This window comes from Eurytemora carolleeae, unplaced genomic scaffold, assembly GCF_000591075.1.
Source record: "Eurytemora carolleeae unplaced genomic scaffold, Eaff_2.0 scaffold154, whole genome shotgun sequence".
NCBI lineage: Eukaryota > Metazoa > Arthropoda > Copepoda > Calanoida > Temoridae > Eurytemora > Eurytemora carolleeae.
This window is the reverse complement of record NW_019396344.1, coordinates 683,523-702,345: the sequence shown is the minus strand read 5'-3', so window position 1 is coordinate 702,345 and position 18,823 is coordinate 683,523. Positions and strand designations below refer to the sequence as shown.

Below are 18,823 nucleotides of genomic sequence, written 5' to 3'. Positions count from 1 at the left end.
ATTTTATGACCTACTCAAGATCTAGAACTATCTGGGAATGGATTTGTTAAAGGGACTGTAAGCGTAATTTCAAGTGACACTCAATGCAAAGATGATAATACCAGTACCCTTGAAACCGATTTGATCAATTTGTGTGGAAGATTTTATCGGTTTTCTAGGTTTAAAAAGTGTTTAATTTTGATACTTCAAATAGTTTTTCTCCTGCAGTAGAATGCGCAGGACACTTTTGCAGAGTAACCACAATTGAAAATAATCAGTTTTCAAAATTGCAAACCTCAATATTTTATTCAAAGATCACTCAAAGCTTCCAGGGTCCAGTTCTGAACTGGAGGATCACTTTCAGGGTCCAGTTCTGAATTGGAGGATTACTTTCAGGGTCCAGTTCTGAACTGGAGGATCACTTTGAATTACGCTTACAGTCCCAATATATAAACTATTCGTGTTTTCAGTTTATTTATACGATCACAATTAGAAGCAAAATAGAATTTAAAAAAAAATAGCCCCAAACTCTTTTAATCTAATCCTTGGTATAATGATGGTGAAAACCCTTTGATGATGAGTCCCTCCAGATCGGTTCAGCCCAACATTTATTCAAACCAACATTACTAAATCAAAAAGTTTGTATTTTTACCAAACTTTTCTAATCTTTATAATAAAGCTCTTCGCGCATGTATAAATATTTGTATATATTTATATGTTAGTTAAAGCTGGCCAAATGCCTGGACCAAATTAGTTGAATTTTTTTAGGGAACCCATGGTACCCAGGGGGTAATTTAGACTAAAAATTGGATTTTTTTCTTCAAAATTGGATTTTTTATAAACATGGGCAACACCAGGCATTTTAGCTAGTTACAAAATAAAACTAATGATTTTTCATTCTTTGTAAATTGTATTTCAACTTTATTTGGTAAATTTTGTAATTTTGATATGAAGTTTAGCCCAGATAGGATTCCTGCTGGGAAGATACTTATGTAGATCATATTCCTGCATTCCTTTCGAATCAAAATCTAAAAAACAAAATAGTATTTAATTCAATTTTAAGGGAATTTAGCACACATGACCTTGAAATTTCAAATTTGACATCTAATATTTTTTGTTGCAGGGATTTAAAATAACTTTATCAACCCTTTTTTATCCACCTATTGTGGAATGAATGGAAAATGTTGAGAAAATTGAATATAACAAAATATGTTATTGTAATAGGTTTCATGGGTGATAAAAAATTTTTGCCGGGATTTTTTTTTCAAACTGAACGCTAGAAAAGGTAAAGAATCTAGACTACAACTATTTCACACTTAATAATACACATTACAATAAAAAAATAGATATTAGAATAAATAAAAATTGATTAAAATCATAACCTTTCCCGTGTTTGGCTGTCTCACTCCAAGATGGTGACTGTAGGGGTTCTTTTATAGTTTCAACATGTAAATTAACTGAATTAAAGAAATAAAATTCAAATATGTTTACGTCAAAAAAACCAAGAATCCATTGTACATAGATTGCATGAGAGGTTTAATTTTAAATCAAATCATATCCTGCTTGCAGCTGGTTCCAAGCACCTCTGACCCTTTAGTAAAAGTAAATTTAACTTGAAGCCTGACCGCATCAACATTCCTGCACCGGCTAGTTGTATTTACCCAATGTCCGGGCGATACAGTACAAACTGGGACCGGAAAGGTTGACCCGGCTCGGAAATACAAATGTACTACAGCTGCCCATGGTTCTGCTTCCCCCAATTAGTTTAATCCATGGATAGTTTAATCTAAGTCATTCTGTATAGGCGCTTAATTTTTAAGGAACATTTCTTAATTTTCTTTTATTGGATGTTCTACATTTCAATATTATATTATATCATCCACGTAGACTCCATTAACTTGAAACCAGGACCTGAGGACCTCTAGTGAACCGTGCATCATATCAATGAAATCTGTTTACAATGTGTTTTTCTACATGCAAAGCGTCCCATATCATATCGGATTATATCCAATTAAGCTTTAGAGTTCAAAATACGCACATAATGCTCTTAAAGTCTAGTATTTTCTCCAAGAAATCTTTTATAAATGTTTCATCTTCCTTAAATTTTCCGATTAGTCGCAAAAATCATAATTTAGAGCTAATAGTGATCCGATATGATGTGGGACACTCTGTATATATGGTGGTAGGCGATTATATCAATATAATGAAGACGGCTTTTGATATCAACTTAATTTATATCAAGCTTTTAAACAACATGGATACACAAAACATGTAAACAAAGGAAGTTGACAATTATAAAGACTAGTAAGACGACATTAAAGCAACTAATGTCGTAACAAAGCAATAGTGATATCAGTAACGTATGATAAAACTTATGAAGTGAAATGGGTCAGTTCACGCTGCTCAATTGCTTTGTTTCATTTTCATTGGACGATTCAATGTCAAAAGCTGAGTCTAAAAGTCGTCTTCTTACTCCAGATTGTTCTCACAGTATGAAAAAAAACTTGCATATTAAAATATCTTTTTACCTTTTTGATGTTTGGCAGGTAGAATCTCGTGGGGGCTCTTCTCAGGTGTTGGTTCATTTACAGCTTGAATTGAAATATTGATTGTAGGTTCTGACATGATGTTGGTGGTTGGAGGTAAACTAGTTTGTTGCTGATCAACCAGTAGGACCAGATTTAATCAATAGCACTCAGTGGACTATTTTGAACCGACCCATTGCACAGGCCTTGTGACGCGCGACAAGAAGCGCCCTGTCCCGATCCTATGTCGGCCTGGTTTCAACATGTTGATGACGCAGCCGAAAATTTATAGCTCTGGCCAATCAAGGCATATTTTAGCTTAGATAAGCTATGCGAAAAATAGTTTTACCGCATGTTAATCTCACTGGACAGAGCTGGAAACTCAAGTTAATCAAGATCAATTCTTGATCATTTCTTTTTATTTTTATTTTTTATTTGATATCCAGAAAGTGTCTAAAATTCAACCAATCAGAGTGTCGTTTGCAAGAACAGTACAGCCAATCAGAAGCGCGCAATCAATGACAAAAGTCTCATTGGTCGAACCTCGCAGGGATATCAAACAGAAAGATTTCGCAGAAAAACAATAGTGAATAACAAGATTGAGCGAACAGGATAGTATGCAGTGCAAGATATCAGAAATTTCTCTATTTTATATTGGTAGAACGCCAAATTCCCTGGCAGGCTGTTCGTCTTACACAGACACTCTTCACAGGATATTAAAAAAATGATTACATTAATCTGTAGCTAAAGAAAATATTTAGATCGGACATTGATCTCGACAATATCAACAGTACAACAGTTTTCAACTCTTGAACCATGTCAAGTAGAAGAGAAGAGGGTTTAACTAAGTTTATGCAGAGCTGAAAACTATAGAATTAATCTGGAGATTAATAACAAGAGGAGAACAAGCATTATTTAATCTCGAGATTAAGAAAAAGAGTGATTAAGCATTAATCCCGATATCCACTATTCAAAAGTTCCCTGCTCAGTTTAATTATTTTCTTGCTAATCATTAAATCTGGTTCCTGTATCAACATTGGAATAACATTTACATGAGATTGAATTGAAGCCGGTATAGACATCTGTGGATTAATAAATTCTTGAGTTTTAGGAGAATTAACCACAGAAGGTGATGTTGTCTCTGGTTGAAAAACGATAGTGGACTTCAGGTTCAGATAAATTGGAATTTTACTAGTAACAATCCTCGTAGTCGAAGATGGAAGATTATTCTGAATACTAGGGGATGATTGGTTCGGTAGTACTTCATTATAGTCCATGGCAAGCCTGAGATGAGAAATAGGCATTGTTTTTGGTACAATCTGTGATAATCTACCTTACATCCAGATTGGTATAATTATATGTCAAAAAAATATTAGTACTCACTTACAGTGGTAAGCGTTTATATCAATACAATGAAGACGACTTTCAATTTTAATTTTGATTTAAATCAAGCTATTAAACAACATGGAGACGCATTAACTTAGATGTCAAGAGAAGCTGTCGATTCAAAAAGCTTCTATTTGATTACTTGTAAACTTGGAATTCAAAATAAGCTTGTTATTAATCAAAACTTTAGTAAAAAAGTCGTCTTCATTGTATTAATATAATCGCCAACTACTGTATTATAATTATTTACAACTACTTTACAGGGAAGGTAATGGAATTTTTCTTTACAAAGGGTCTCCAAGACCAAATTTGCCTTCAAAACATCCCTTGCTGTGCTCTGGATGTTTTGTAGGATAAATTGGGCGAAGGAACCCGTGGGTAAGTAAAATTTATAATTTCCCAAAAAAGTAGTTGTACACAATTTCAAGGGTCGTAAAGTAACTTAAACGTCCCTCTGATGAGGAAATCATAGGTAGGTTATGTTAGTAAAAAGACAGTAAAAGTGATCATTGTCCACAATGAATTTATGGAAAATTTAAACACAATGTACCTTTGAACTATAATTACCATTTTAGATTCTTTTTGAGCCTTTTAGGAGTTAGTAAACCTTAATCTTAGCTAACCAATAATACTTTGTCCATCTCTTCCTTGGGTTATTTGTCGCTTCTGGTTCATTTACAAGGGGAGTGGTGGTTATTGCTAATTTAGATGCGGCATTGGTTTTTTCAGCTGGAGTATCAGCTATTTCAGTTGCAGCATTTTTTATTTCATCTGCAGCATTGGTTAATTTAGCTGCGGCATCGTTTATTTCAGATGCAGCATCATTTAATTCAGATGCGGCATTGGTAATTTCAGATGCAGCATCGGTAATTTCAGATGCGGAATCAGTAATTTCAGATATGGCATTGGTTACTTCAGTTGTGGTATCTGCCAATTCAGTTGTTGTATCTACTATTTCAGATCTGGCATCAGTTATTTCAGATGCAGAGTCAGGTATTTCAGTTATGCTTTCCATCATGGGATTTACAGGTGTTGTTGTCATTATTGTAGGATTTACAGGTGTTGTTGTCATTATTGTAGGATTTACAGGTGTTGTTGTCATTATTGTAGGATTTGCAGGTGTTGTTGTCATTATTGTAGGATTTGCATCAAATGTTATGTTTGAGAGGTTTGCAAGAGGAGTGGATGATATGGTAGTATTTGTTGGTGAAGGGCCTAAATCATAAATTTTCAATTATATATTTTTAGATAAAGCTTTATTTAGGAATAGTGTAAGTAATCTCTATATAGATGATATCCAAGTTTGAAAACTTTAAATTCCCCCATTAATTGCATCTGAATTGTAGATTTTTATTAAGTAGTTTTTTTCAGAAGTTTCAGCTGAATAATGTTTATAAAAGAAAATAACATTTAAAACAGTTAGTAACACATAAAGAGAAATTTAATACATCAAGAATGAATACAAATTATTTCATTAGGAGATTAGACCTCTTTAAAAGTAGTAAACTTCATTGAAGCTAGATATCAAAATTTGTACACATGTTACAAAACTTAATGATTCAAAAAGTAGTCTATCTAAAGTTATAATGAAACTCAAAAGAATAATCTTGCCCAGTAGAAGCTAAAAAGATTTTCATGAAACTATTGTGTACCTTATCATTCTTAGTCACTTTATTGTGAATTTAAAAATAAAGTTGAATTAGCTGCATACTTTTGTTATGGTTGGTTCCCGGATTTTCTCCAACAAATTTAGAATATTTCCAAAATAATTTTTTTCAATTGTAATGAAAATAAAATTCTGCTTTGTTTCAAAGCTTATTTGATCTATAGAAATAGCGATTGAAATAAGACAAGTACACAACTGTTTTTTACAATTTACCTATAAAACTATTATTTTGGCGCGACGCTACATGTTATAAAATTTTTGGACTTTAATTTTATCTGTATCTCGAAGGTTCTCGTTTTTTAATTATTTTGTCCCTCCCTAAAGCTTGGGACAAAATTAAATTTAACAAGGCTTGAACCTTCTCGATGAAAAGAAAATTTCTGTCCAAAAACTTTGTAACTCTACAAACCAAAATAACAGTATGTTATAAATAGTTATAATATTTTTAGCTGTTTAAAAAAACGAATCACTTTCATTTAAGATTACAGGCAGAGCAACCTAAACTATGCTTCCAGAGTGTACTTTATTGACCAAAAAAACAAGTTTTATCAAAAATAAATGCTAACATAAATTAAGGGAAGGCCCACAAATTTTATGCTAAGAATTAGCCTTAAAACCTTCACTAATTGATATTTTAACGTATAAAGACAAAGCTAAGGACTTTAAAATGATTCTTTTTCAATTTCACTGTGCTGGCAGACATGTGATCTTTAGGTCAAAAGTTTAAGTGAATTTAAACCAATGAAAAATCAGCATCTCTTTAGAATGGACCAATGAGAGATCACCAAATCTTGGATCAGCTGATGTTGTAATAGTTATTTTCTGTTAATTTACCTGTAGTCTCGGAAGCTATGGGGTCAAATAGAGTAGTAGTACTCACATTCTGGATCAACAAAAATTAAAAATAACAAGCTTTAAGGGACTATTAAGGTAAAATAAAAGGGGGTATAGGCTAAAGCCTAAAAACTTTAGGACTTGATCGCAATCAAAATATGCAGCTTTATTGATGATATTATTTGAATATCATATATAATTTTTCTGAACTATAAAGGTACTTTGTCTGATCAACATATACTTAAAATTATTTACATTTTTTCAATTCAAAGCCAGTTGTCCCTTAATTTTGTTGGCACTCAATTTTTAGTTAGAAAAATAAGGATATATCAGTCATGTCATGATCTGACAAAAGCATCTTTTTGAATTGGATATGCGGGTCTTTTGTCTTATGTCCAGTCAACTTAGGAAAATTTCAATTTTTTATATAATAATATTTCATGTTATCCTCTTGCAAGTTTGCATAAATTCCGTCCACAATTGACTTCAGCGCGGCTGATGCTTCTTCATCTAAAAGTTTTTAGCTACATTGTTTGTTTGTTAAGCTGTTTGTTTTGAGTCTTTACTATACCTTTCCTGTAAACTATTGAACAGGCAAATTAAACCATTACAAATTAAGGCAAATTTCTAACCAAATTACAAATAAATCTACCACCTCTAAAAGCTATCACAAAACGTGACAAAATGAAAAAATTAATGGAATGTTATTTTATTTAGGATTGATTCATGGGAAAATTGTTCTGTAAACTTGTTTAAGCATTTATCTTGCAAGGTACTTCTATCCCTATACAGCTTATGCAGAATCTGGATAGAGTACGGTAGTTCATTTTACAATGAAAGAAGATCTGCCATTAATTTCCAAAAACTTTTGACAAAAAAGGTTTGAAAAGATTGGAGACATTATTTTTCAGACATTAGAGCATATTAACATTACACTGACTAAAAATGCCATGTTCAGATGTTCATCTTACAATTGTATTCGACGTCATACGGTTTGCTGGGTAACCAGTTCAACAGAAGGGCCCAATTTCTTAAGTTTTCTGTAAAAACTTTATATTGAATTATGCCCATAGTTTTTTGTCACATAATTTGATAACATGACAGATATAATTGAGAAGATTATAGTTGTGGCATGTAATTGGATTATTTTTATTTTTCCTTAACAGGGTGTTTCTTTAATCTTGCCATTTTTCATTCTTCTAATATTATAATCCAATAAAAAAATAAATCTTCATTTGTTTATAGTTGTTTAATTTTTAAAACTACTACATCGTAATAAGCTTTCCTTCTTTATTTTAAAGATGAAACATATCACAAAACTTAATTGTATCCGTTTGAAAATGCCAAGATTAAAAAGCACCCCGTAGTTGATGAAATGCTCTTTTTGTTTTATAATTCTTGATAAGTCAATTCTAAAATTCTAAAATTGGATCATATATATTTATCTTATTTTTTTATTATTATTATTATTATTTGTTCGAAGAGAGAATTCTGAAAATTGAGCAGTAATGAAAGATTTAAATAGACGACGGACGCAAAGCTGACACTGATTATTATCAAATTATCAGGTTTTGTGAGACACCCTGTATCTTCTGATGCGTCTTACATCTTTAAAGGGACTGTGCACGATATTTAAAGGGACTGTGAACGATATTTAAAGGGACTGTGCACGATATTTAAAGGGACTGTGAACGATATTTAAAGGGACTGTGAACGATATTTAAAGGGACTGTGCACGATATTTAAAGGGACTGTGCACGATATTTAAAGGGACTGTGCACGATATTTAAAGGGACTGTGTACGATATTTAAAGGGACTGTGCAGGATATTTAAAGGGACTGTGCAGGATATTTAAAGGGACTGTGAACGATATTTAAAGGGACCGTGCACGATATTTAAAGGGACTGTGCACGATATTTAAAGGGACTGTGCACGATATTTCAAGGGACTGTGCACGATATTTCAAGGGACTGTGCACGATATTTCAAGGGACTGTGCACGATATTTGAAGGGACTGTGCATGTTATTTAAAGGGACTGTGCACGATATTTGAAGGGACTGTGCATGATATTCAAAGGGACCGTGCACGATATTTGAAGGGACTCTCCATTCATAGAGTGGCATGTTTTACTTACAACGCTACCTTTAAAAGTTTTGCCTGAACAAGATATCCAAATTTTACTTTAAAAAATGAAGTTTTTCAAAATTATGGTTTCTACATCGAAAGACTTGCAAATTGTTAGAATTAAAAGCTTTCAAGTTTGTAAAAAACAATACCTTCTACATTAGTGAAAATGTTAAGGAAAATAGGGTCTTGTTGTGAATATGCCATGCCACTCTTAAACGTCAAGGTCTCTTGAAAAAACAAGAACAGTCCTTTTAAATGTGAGGTATTTCATTGCTATACCTTGGGTTATGTTTGTTATATTTGGAGAGTACATTTCTTTGATCAAATTCTCCATTCCAAGACGATCTCCTTTGTACTTATCTAAAAAGCAGAATAAAATTCGTTTTTATTAAATACTATTATTTTTAACCTTGGTCAATAATTTTGTAATTTTTTATAATTTTAAACTTTAAAAATATGAACAAAATTGTTTAGAGCTCAAAAAATTACATGAAAGTTACGATTTGCATGGATGGTGTGATACCTCTGATGGCATGTGCAAGATCGTGAATGATGTGTAACTCTGATGGTCTGTGTAAGATCATGAATGGTTTAATATCTGTGATGGCATGTGCAAGATCATGAATGATGTGTACCTCTGATGGTCTGTGTAAGATCATGAATGGTTTAATATCTCTGATGACATGTGTAAGATCATGAATGATGTGTACCTCTGATGGTCTGTGTGGCATGTGTAAGATCATGAATGATGTGTACCTCTGATGGTCTGTGTAAGATCATGAATGGTGTTTACCTATGATGGGCTGTGTAAGGTCATGAATGGTGTTTACCTCTGATGGGCTGTGTAAGGTCATGAATGGTGTGTACCTCTGATGACCTGTGTAAGATCATGAATGGTGTGTACCTCTGATGGTCTGTGTAAGATCATGAATGGTGTGTACCTCTGATATTCTGTCTAAGATCATGAATGGTGTTTACCTCTGATGGTCTGTGTAAGATCATTAATGCTGTGTAACTCTAATGACCTGTGCAAGATCATAAATGGTGTGTACCTCTTAGGACCTTTGTAAGATCATGAATGCTGTGAACCCTTGATGGTCTTTGTAAGATCATGAATGGAGTTTACCTCTGATGGCCTGTGTAAGGTCATAAATAATCTTGATCATCTCTGGATCTTCTCCCTTGGGCTTCGAGAGGCTGTCTGTTTACCTTACAATGCAAGGTCTGGTTTAACAAGAATAAAAATTGTATTATTGTAAAGCTCAGAATTTAAAACAGTTCTGATGTGTAATAGTTTAAATAAAAAATTGCTTAAATGTGAAATTGTCTCATGATGAAAAATTGTCTCAATGTAAAATTGTCTCAATGTAAAATTATCTCAATGTAAAATTGTCTCAATGTGAATTTGTCTCAATGTGAAATTGTCTCGATGTAAAATTGTCTCAACGTAAAATTGTCTCAATGTAAAATTGTCTCAATGTAAAATTGTCTCAATGTAAAATTGTCTCAATGTAAAATTGTCCCAATGTAAAATTGTCTCAATGTAAAATTGTCCAAATGTAAAATTATCTAAATGTTAAATTGTCTCCATGTAATATTGTCTCAAAGTAAAATTGTCTAAATGTAAAATTGTCTAAATATAAAATTGTCTAAATGAAAATTGTCTAATTGCAAAAATGTCTGAATGTAAAATTGTCTTGAAGTGAAATTACTGAAATATTTATTTTGTTAAAATCAAAATTCGTTAAAAATATTAAGTTGTCAAAATATAAAAATTTGAGTAAAATGTTTCCATCTAAAATCGTAAAGATGTTACAAGATGGTGAAATGTCAAAAATAATCATTGCAAAATATTCACATGAAATTTTGTTCAAATGTAGAATCGATAATATGAAAAGTTTATGTTAAACCGCTAAAAGGAAAACGAAAACGTAAATTAATGTAGTTATAAAATGTTTAAAAAAATAATGCATTCAATATAAAACAGTTCGTAGTGGGTGTGTTCAATGTATAAAGCGTGTCCCAAGAATTATGACAGTGGCAAGATAATTTGAAAGTCGTCTTTGATATTTCGAATTTATTTGAGATATTCAGTCGCCAACCTTTTTTAAAATCTATGAAAAATTGTCAAAATCTGAACACAAATCCAATATCTCTTGTAATATTGAAAGCACAATAAATGACTGACCACATTTTGGAAATGCCAAGCTTTTTTCAACAATCTAAGACGACCTCTAGTCATTGTTCTTAGGACACCCTGAATAATTGTCAATAAGCCCAGCTTACACACACCTTCTTCTGCTGGGGGGGACTCGAACCTAAATTAATAAAAGTTTAGATTTATTGTTCTGGAATTAATTTATGAAAAAATAATAAATAACAGATGGAATAAATGAATTTGAATGAATAAAACATAAACAAAAGGAATTGAATCTTTTACACAAACACAAATTTTCTAAACCCTTTATCTTTTCAACCTGATGGTGTAAACCTTTGATATTTTAAACTTTAAATCTAAGAAAATTTTAAAGATTTTTAAGTCTTCCCTTAGTTGTTTAATTGAATTTAAAACCGTTACAAAAATTTTAAAATGTCGAAAAGAAGACGACATTTACCATCTTTCCTGTACCTGCCAGTGCCGTTAACCATATCTGAGGCTTTTACAATTTGTTGAAAGACAAGAGGTCTTAGAGTTGAGTTCACCACAAGGGACCCACTAATTAACATTTTTGCAATGACAGTTTTGATAAAAAAAAAAGTTATATTTAGAGCCCAAATCGTTCCTGAAAATAACGGGCCAGGTGTCATTAGACGATCTTTGTATGTCTCTGTACTTGATAGTTTTTGGCCGCTAGATGTCTTCTTGAGTTTAAGTGTCAGAACTCAATCTATTTTTACGATACTTTCCATTTGTTTTCGCCAACAGAGGTCGTATATCTCCATACACAGTATGTCATATGGGTGAAATTAGTATGGACGACACAATCTACTAGCTCAGAGACTGTTCTTTATCAACATTAAAGTGGTCGACCATATGACGTCTCTGACTGAATGCGTCCTTATTATCCACCTATCAGATAAGGATCGATTCGTGAGACATCTGGCGGCCAAACTATACGTCCCCAAAGTACGGTAATATAGGACGGACCTTTAGTTCCTTTGTACGTTGGAAAATAATGGCCTCAGAGGGCTATACATATATATATAATATACAGAGAGCCCAGATACAGAGGGCTATAATATACAGAGGGCTATAATATACAGAGAGCTATAATATACAGAGAGCTATAATATACAGAGAGCCCCGATACAGAGGGCTATAATATACAGAGAGCTATAATATACAGAGGGCTATAATATACAGAGAGCCCCGATACAGAGGGCTATAATATACAGAGAGCCCCGATACAGAGGGCTATAATATACAGAGAGCCCCGATAAGCATGAGAATTTAGTGACAACTTAAAAATGTTGACAGCCTTGATTGAATCCAAGATATTAAATTTTTTTCTTGTACAGATGGTTTAATCAATTTCGATTTTATCTGAAAAACTGAAGTCTCCGTTAATTTTGAAGGTGCGTAGTGATAAACAGTTTTGACTTTGTTAAAAATTGCTCGTTAAGTTTCGTTAACGTTGAAAAAAATTTTGAAAACAAAACTATTGCTTTGAAAACGATCGTTTTGACAGGAATGAAACTAAGTTATGATAGTTTTTTAGAATAAAACGAAATGCTTGTTTTGAAAATGATAGTTTTCGAAACAATCATTTAAGAAATTGAAAAACGATCAAATTATGGAATGTAAACGATTGTTTTGGAATGAAAACTAAAGTTTTGAAAACAATCGATTTGGAATAAAAACGAAAAATAAAGCAGATAAATGCAATTAATATATATTTCTTGCATAAATGTAGCCATTTTTCCTTTCGTTTTGAAAACAAATCCCCAAGTACAATTAAATGCTAATCCCCATTTTTGAAATTCCAATTCAAAATTTTTGAATTGAAATTGGAATTGTATCACAACTTTATTTTTTCAAAAACGGTGCAGCTATATATTGAGGACAATTTTTAAGTCGTGACCTTCCCTTCTAAGAATGTATTTTGAGTTTGTAGGATATCATTTGCTTCTCCGATAAACATTTAGTTCTGTAAGACAACAATTCGAAATTGGCGCATGATGTTTAGCAATTCACTGCGCTTCTGATGTTTGCACAGATTCCGCAAATGAGGAAAGACCATGTAGCTCTATTAATCTGCTAGATATTCAAAATAGTGAACAAAAATGCATCGTGTATTGAGCAGGTTTCTAAAGCTGAGACAAGATTCAGTCTTTTCCATTCTTTACTAAAGTTGCCGTCTGTTATAAAAATCTTGATTTCTTACAGCTGTGTAAACATACAAAAAAGAAAAAAATGTTTATGCCATTCATTAAAGTTGCATCACAAAAATGAAGAAATTTGCTGTTATTTTTTAAAAGCAACTGCTATTTAAGATACCAGAGTCGCGGCTTAAATTTGAAGCTGCGGCTCAAATATGGTTGGTTTAACTTAAAATTGTATTCAATTTTCAAGATTAAAGCCGGCGCTCAATTGAAACCGGTTTTTAAAGGATATGAGACGGGGCTTAAATTCATTAAATTCGGACACTAAAGAGTCTCGCTTTTACTTACAAATCGGTTGGATGAACTCTATCCTGTGGATTAACTCTATCCTGTGGATTAACTCTATCCTGTGTCCTTATTACAGAAATATGCATTATAACACCACAAAGGATGGTTACATACATTTTAAAATCTGAAATGTGTTTTTTTTTTGTTTCGCAGAATTCAGCAAGCTTAACATTTTGGGGTCTTAACATTTGTGTAGATTTTGAATTAAGAGATTCAAAAAAATTGAGTATATAAACAAACTGAATAAAATAATATTTCATAACAAAATATTGATATTCACAAAACTGTCTAACCCCATGTTCGCGAAACCCGGGTTTTAAAACTGGTTTTCAGAACGATACCCTGTCTTAAGTTTTGGGCTCTTTTGATGAAAAACCTGCATCATGGTGAAGTCTGTATCAGGGGCGTATGAGAGGTTTTAGTCTAGGGTCGTTAACTTTTAACGCAAATGAATGTTGCAAAAATTGGTTTATTTCATCCACCTAGCGGTCTTTGTTCACCCCCTTGAAAAAAAGATATTAAGAAAAAAATAAAGTTTTTAATTCATTATTTATGACATATAACGTAAAATGGATAAATTGTCAATGTTTAAGAAAATATATGGAAGTTTAATATATTAGGCTCAGGGTTAGGGGGGCCCAGGGTTCACCCCCCCCCCCTCCCTCCCAACAATACGCCCCTGATCTGGATGTTACCATCTGATCAATCTGACCATCTGACCATCTGATGATCAAATATTCGCCATCACAATTCACAGTCTGGGATCTCAACGTTTGCGGGGCAATTCAAAAGCCTAAGTTATTGATTTAACAAGTTTAACTTTGTTTCAACATGTCCTGGTTTATAGGGTTTTTGGCTGAAACTTAACTTTATTCAACGTTTCTGATAAAAAACAATTCTGAAATGATCTTGATCAATGTTCAAGGCTTTGTGAAAAATATAAATAAAGCTTTGTATGATGCACTGATGAGTTTCCAAATGCACTTTTTTTCTGTTTACTTTGAAAGGGACTGTAATTGTAAATTCTAGAGACCCTCCATGCAAAGATGACATTGCCCGATTTACCACGGTACCCTTAAATACTTTTTCTTATCAAGTATGAATTAGATATCAATGTTTTGTTTCTTTAAACGGTGTATTTTCATTTGCAGATTCATTTACGCATTTCAATTGTTTTTAAAAAGAAACGGAAAATAAACACTTTTCGAGTCGCGGAGTCTGTAAAACGACGAGATCTTCCACATTTTTGACCAGAGTAAGATTTCAAGGCTACCATTGTAAATCGGGCATTGCCATCTTTACATGGAGGGTCACTTAAAATTACGCTTAAAGTCCCTTTAAAGGGAGTATTCGTGAAAAATGAAAGGGGGTATAGGCTTACGGCGAAAAATAATCGCTTTTGATCACTACTAATCTTGCTTCAATCTGTTGCGTCTACAACAAGAAAATTGTTAAAAACGACTTGTACCGAATAACGTAGAGTCCATACAAATTGAGAAAGTTGCAACATACCACTAGGATGGTAAAAAATCAAATTAATATCAAACAAATCATTTAGATTTTTAAACTTAAAGTCATCGATAATTTTTCGACGCATTCTTATACAGTTGATATTGCATTATATTTTGTATTTGTTTTATTTACAATGCACTTATAACAACATTTATTTTCCGCTGGGTGTCTCCGCTATGTGGAATCATGAAGAGCATCGAGAGCAGAGCCACCTGGCGGACAAACTAATTGGCGTTTAAATTTATTTTTTTACGATCCGAGTTGAATACTGAAATTTTCTCAATTTGTATGGACTCTAAGTTCTTCGGTACAAGTTGTTTTTAACATTTTTTGTCCTTTTAGACGCAGCAGATATAAGTAAGATTAGTTGTGATCAAAAGCGATTATTTTTCGCCGTAAACCTAAACCCCCTTTCATTTTTCGTCAACACTCCCTTTAAGCAAAAAGAAATAATTGAGTATATGAGAGCTTTAATAGCACACATTGAACCTCTAGTTGGAAATTTTGACATATAACTGACACTTCAAGTTGATAGTAATGTTACTTGATACGATTTTCAATCGTCTTGTAATGTTTTTTTTTCTCCTCTTTTATCTCCTGATATTGTGTATCTTATTGCTTTCATATAGCTTTTATATATTTAAACACAAGAACTGATAGAAACCTGACAGTTCTTTAAGTACTGTGATTAAGGAAAATGCCGTTTTTCAACCACTGTAGAAAAACAATATTTGATGTTAGTATAAACATAACAAGTGGAAAAAACTTTGTTTAACCTTATGTAGGCATGGGGGGTCTGAATCTATGTATAGCCTGGGAAAAAAGCCTTAGAAAAAGGCCTTAGAGCATAGGTATAGAGAGAAATGCATGTTCACAGCCCAATTTTTCATGGCCATGCTACAAGAAAAAAAATTAAACAGATAACTTTTGGGAGCTAGGGAGGGTGGAAGAAAAAAATGCCTAAAAAAGGGTCAAAAAAATAAAAAATAAATATTTTTTGTGTTTTAAACAAATATCATAGTGTGGCACATGTTTCTGCATGCATGTTTCAAGGACTTTTTAAAAATATCGTTTTTAGATCTGTAGCTTTAGATTTTTTTCATAGACTGGATTTTTTTCTGTCCTGTACCCTACGACCCTATAAATTTAAAAAAAAATGCTAACAAAAACTTCTTTAAATTACTATTCATTAAAAGTCACAAAATTTCCAGGGGATAGTGTCCAAAAATGAGATTGCTAGGACAAAAAAAAACTACTGTTTGGAGTACAGAGATCAGGGACAGAAGGGAATTTGCTAATTCTTAATGATTTCAAGAATCTATGACGACCTTCGCTCCGAGCCATACCAAATATTGATAGAACCAGAACATGACGAGAATTTCTCCACGTTCAATTGATATTCAACGCAGTTCTCAGTCTAAAAATTTCTTTCTAGTTATACTGTTATTTTTATTTACTTTAAAATTTTAAGTGATACTGCGATACTATTATTTTTCAACTCTTGATTCAGACGTACAGTACGTGTTTATGTGAGTACCATTTGGGGGGTTGGACATAGTTTTCCAGAGCTCTTTCACTTCCGTTTTTGTTTTGGCGAAATTCGTTTTTCTCTTCTTTTCTAGTTCTGAAAAACTATATCCAACCTCAAACCGTATCTGTCAAATTGCTGCTCTGTATAAATAATTTATGTTTCATGTGTTCGCAATTTGTTGCTAGCTAAAGCTCTCCATATAGTCTGGATTTGCAAGAAAAAATTAAGAATTTTATTTTTCGCGTAGTATCTCAAAATTCTCAAAACGTAGCGAAAAATCGGTGTTATAGGTATAGATCATGTAGTGATAAATGAGAGTTGCGGCATCTCTGTATATTCAGTGTACACAGATCTGGGGTGTGTAAACAGTACACAGTTTTTCTATACCATAGCATGAAAGATTTGTTGTATAAAACTGAAAATTAAGAAGGTATACGATCATCAGTAAACTGTAAAAATTATCCTATGTGCACAACAATACTTCTCCGAAACATTTAAGAGCTTATACCAAGGTAAAATATGAATTTTGTTTAAATAATTTACAATTTTAAAGTTTTTAAAAAATCTACATTTCTGCAACAGAGCTAGACTATCCCTCCACGGCTTATGTCATTTTTGGAAATATTTTTTGAAAGAAGGATGGAAAGCTAGACCAACCAACGCATATTTTGTTTTATAGACTGTAACATATTTTCCGAATTGGATTTGTCTTAAAGGAACATTTCATAAATTTTTCATATCAAGGGCGTTTAGATGGGGTGTTCGGAGGGGGGGGGGGGTTGATGACAGCCCACGGCCACTATATATCTTAAGCTTAAACATAATCTTGTTTAGGTTTCATGATGCCGGGTCTGTCAGGAGATTTATGTACTGCATGAAGTTCACAAGTGAAGGAAATCAGGAAACTCATGAAGTTCTATTTCAAGAAATCTTTAAGAAAAGAAAAAGATGGAGTTGTGGAGTACTTTACAATAATTAGAAACCTAATTAAAATATTGTTCTTTTTTTCATTAATAAATGGTTAAGCCCACCATGTTGTACATTCTTTATAAAATTATTCTTACAGCTTCGTCAGATTTAGAATTTGTTTCTTTCCAGTTGGATAATGTACATACATACATACATTACATACCATTTAATTTAGCTGTGTCTAGTAGTACTCTCCGTTTATCAAATAAGCTTTTTAAAGTAAACAAGAAATAAAAACATGGCTATTTTTACTTTTTTTGCGATATCATTTTCCGTTTTTGGCCTTTCATTCCAAGTTAGTTCACTTATCACATAAACAGAGGCATATTGGATGTTAAATTTTTAACATGCATATGAATAGAAATTGCTCGTGAGAAAAAATAACAGTTTTTCTGAGTAAAATTCTCAATTTGGAGCACAAAAAATATTTTGGGACAAAAAACTTTTGTATATGATAATGGATTTTTTGAAAATTCAAAAACTTTATTTCGTCAATTCAAAAGTGTTTAACTTTAACAGAGATAGTGACATATCTTGCTGGGAACCATGCTTTTTTAGTCAAAAAATTACAATTTAAATTCTTCCAACTTATGCTATGAGATTTTACATATATAATTACTAATTGACTTTGTTGGCGAAATAATTATTTTGGCATATGTCGAAAAACCTAAATAAGGTTAAGAAATTTAAAATACATCAATAACATTTTTAGCATACAAGTTATGGCCGAACCGGGGGGGGGGGTGAACCACGCCCCCATGTACCCCCTCTTGTAGGATGAAATGGAAGGAATACTTGCGCGCTTGGCTGCGCTTATAATTCTTAGTATTCTCGAACCCCTTTTTACACCAAAAGAGCCATTTTGAATGTTTTGCGTCATGTTTTTCATATTGCTAAATATTTTTTGAATATTTGAACTTTGCACAAGGAGTTAGAAAAACGAATTGACAAATTTACATTAATTGGTTTCTGCATTTTCATTCATACTTAAAATGACGTCTACAAAAATCCCCCTCTTCTTTAAATGTGCATGTTAACCTTTATGTCCAATGTACAAACTGTCTATCAGCATTCTATACTCTACCCTTTCTCCGGTTTCATGAGATTTCAATTTCCAAGACGATATACAGTCTACAGTCCTTAGAGGATTCCATAGTTTTATATGTAAGTATACTGAGAATTCATGTTTGCAAATAGATTCTAGTACAAGAGATGTCAACGTAGAATTTGTATACTCTCAGTACAGTTGTCTTTTTACGTCACAAGTGTCAACTTAGTTTTTTTGTCCGACAAAATTATCAATACAAGTGAAAATTTTAATATAAAGTGCTCATCTTACAGTAAAATAAGTACAATTTTATGTATTCTTTTTTTCTGATTTTACCCTTTTTAATTCAATCTTGGAAAACATGTCAACTAATGTGAGAAATTTTCATTTTCCGTGTTATATTTGACACTTGTGACGCAGTGCCAAATTGGACAATTTTTCCTTAGCCTCATGTTGTACCTGATTATCTATTTGATGATTAGTTTTTTAAAATGCGCACAGAAATATTTAGTTGAACTTAGTAACTCTCCGAATCTTATCAAATTCAAATCAAATAGCTAGTAAACCGATATA

The 18,823-nt window shown here is 32.5% G+C and overlaps 1 protein-coding gene and 1 long non-coding RNA gene across 7 annotated transcripts; one reads left to right on the top strand and one right to left on the bottom strand.

The window, feature by feature from the left end:
* Nucleotides 1-869: 869 nt before the first annotated feature.
* On the bottom strand, nucleotides 870-13,310 carry LOC111701384 (mucin-3A). Of its 6 annotated transcripts, none has more exons than XM_023472652.1 (13): nucleotides 13,191-13,310; nucleotides 11,149-11,235; nucleotides 10,812-10,837; nucleotides 9,646-9,720; nucleotides 8,799-8,879; nucleotides 6,839-6,900; nucleotides 6,391-6,439; nucleotides 5,004-5,105; nucleotides 4,538-4,973; nucleotides 3,531-3,788; nucleotides 2,508-2,647; nucleotides 1,362-1,436; nucleotides 870-1,007 (listed from the first exon to the last, which is right to left on the bottom strand). In XM_023472652.1, the coding sequence occupies exons 1-13, from the start codon at nucleotides 13,304-13,306 to the stop codon at nucleotides 901-903; spliced, it is 1,614 nt and encodes a 537-aa protein (XP_023328420.1). In that variant the 5' UTR covers nucleotides 13,307-13,310; the 3' UTR covers nucleotides 870-900. The 6 variants fall into 6 exon arrangements, with proteins under 6 accessions (XP_023328420.1, XP_023328421.1, XP_023328423.1 ...); XM_023472653.1 differs by having other exon boundaries at nucleotides 5,034-5,105; XM_023472655.1 differs by having other exon boundaries at nucleotides 4,538-4,943; nucleotides 5,034-5,105.
* A 2,997-nt stretch (nucleotides 13,311-16,307) lies between these two features.
* On the top strand, nucleotides 16,308-17,263 carry LOC111701374 (uncharacterized). Its single transcript, XR_002765185.1, has 2 exons — nucleotides 16,308-16,745; nucleotides 17,068-17,263. It is a non-coding gene; the product is annotated as an uncharacterized LOC111701374 (long non-coding RNA).
* Nucleotides 17,264-18,823: the final 1,560 nt, after the last annotated feature.

What these genes read in the sequence shown, in the direction of transcription:
- LOC111701384 (XM_023472650.1), bottom strand. Translation starts at nt 13,306, where the DNA reads ATGTATGTAACCATCCTTTGTGGTGTTATAATGCATATTTCTGTAATA. An exon ending in TTTATGCAAACTTGCAAGAG is followed by an intron (nt 6,440 to 6,838) that starts GATAACATGAAA and finishes TTGTTGATCCAG; the next exon opens with AATGTGAGTACTACTACTCT. An exon ending in GTTATTCCAATGTTGATACA is followed by an intron (nt 2,648 to 3,530) that starts GGAACCAGATTT and finishes TCTGGTCCTACT; the next exon opens with GGTTGATCAGCAACAAACTA.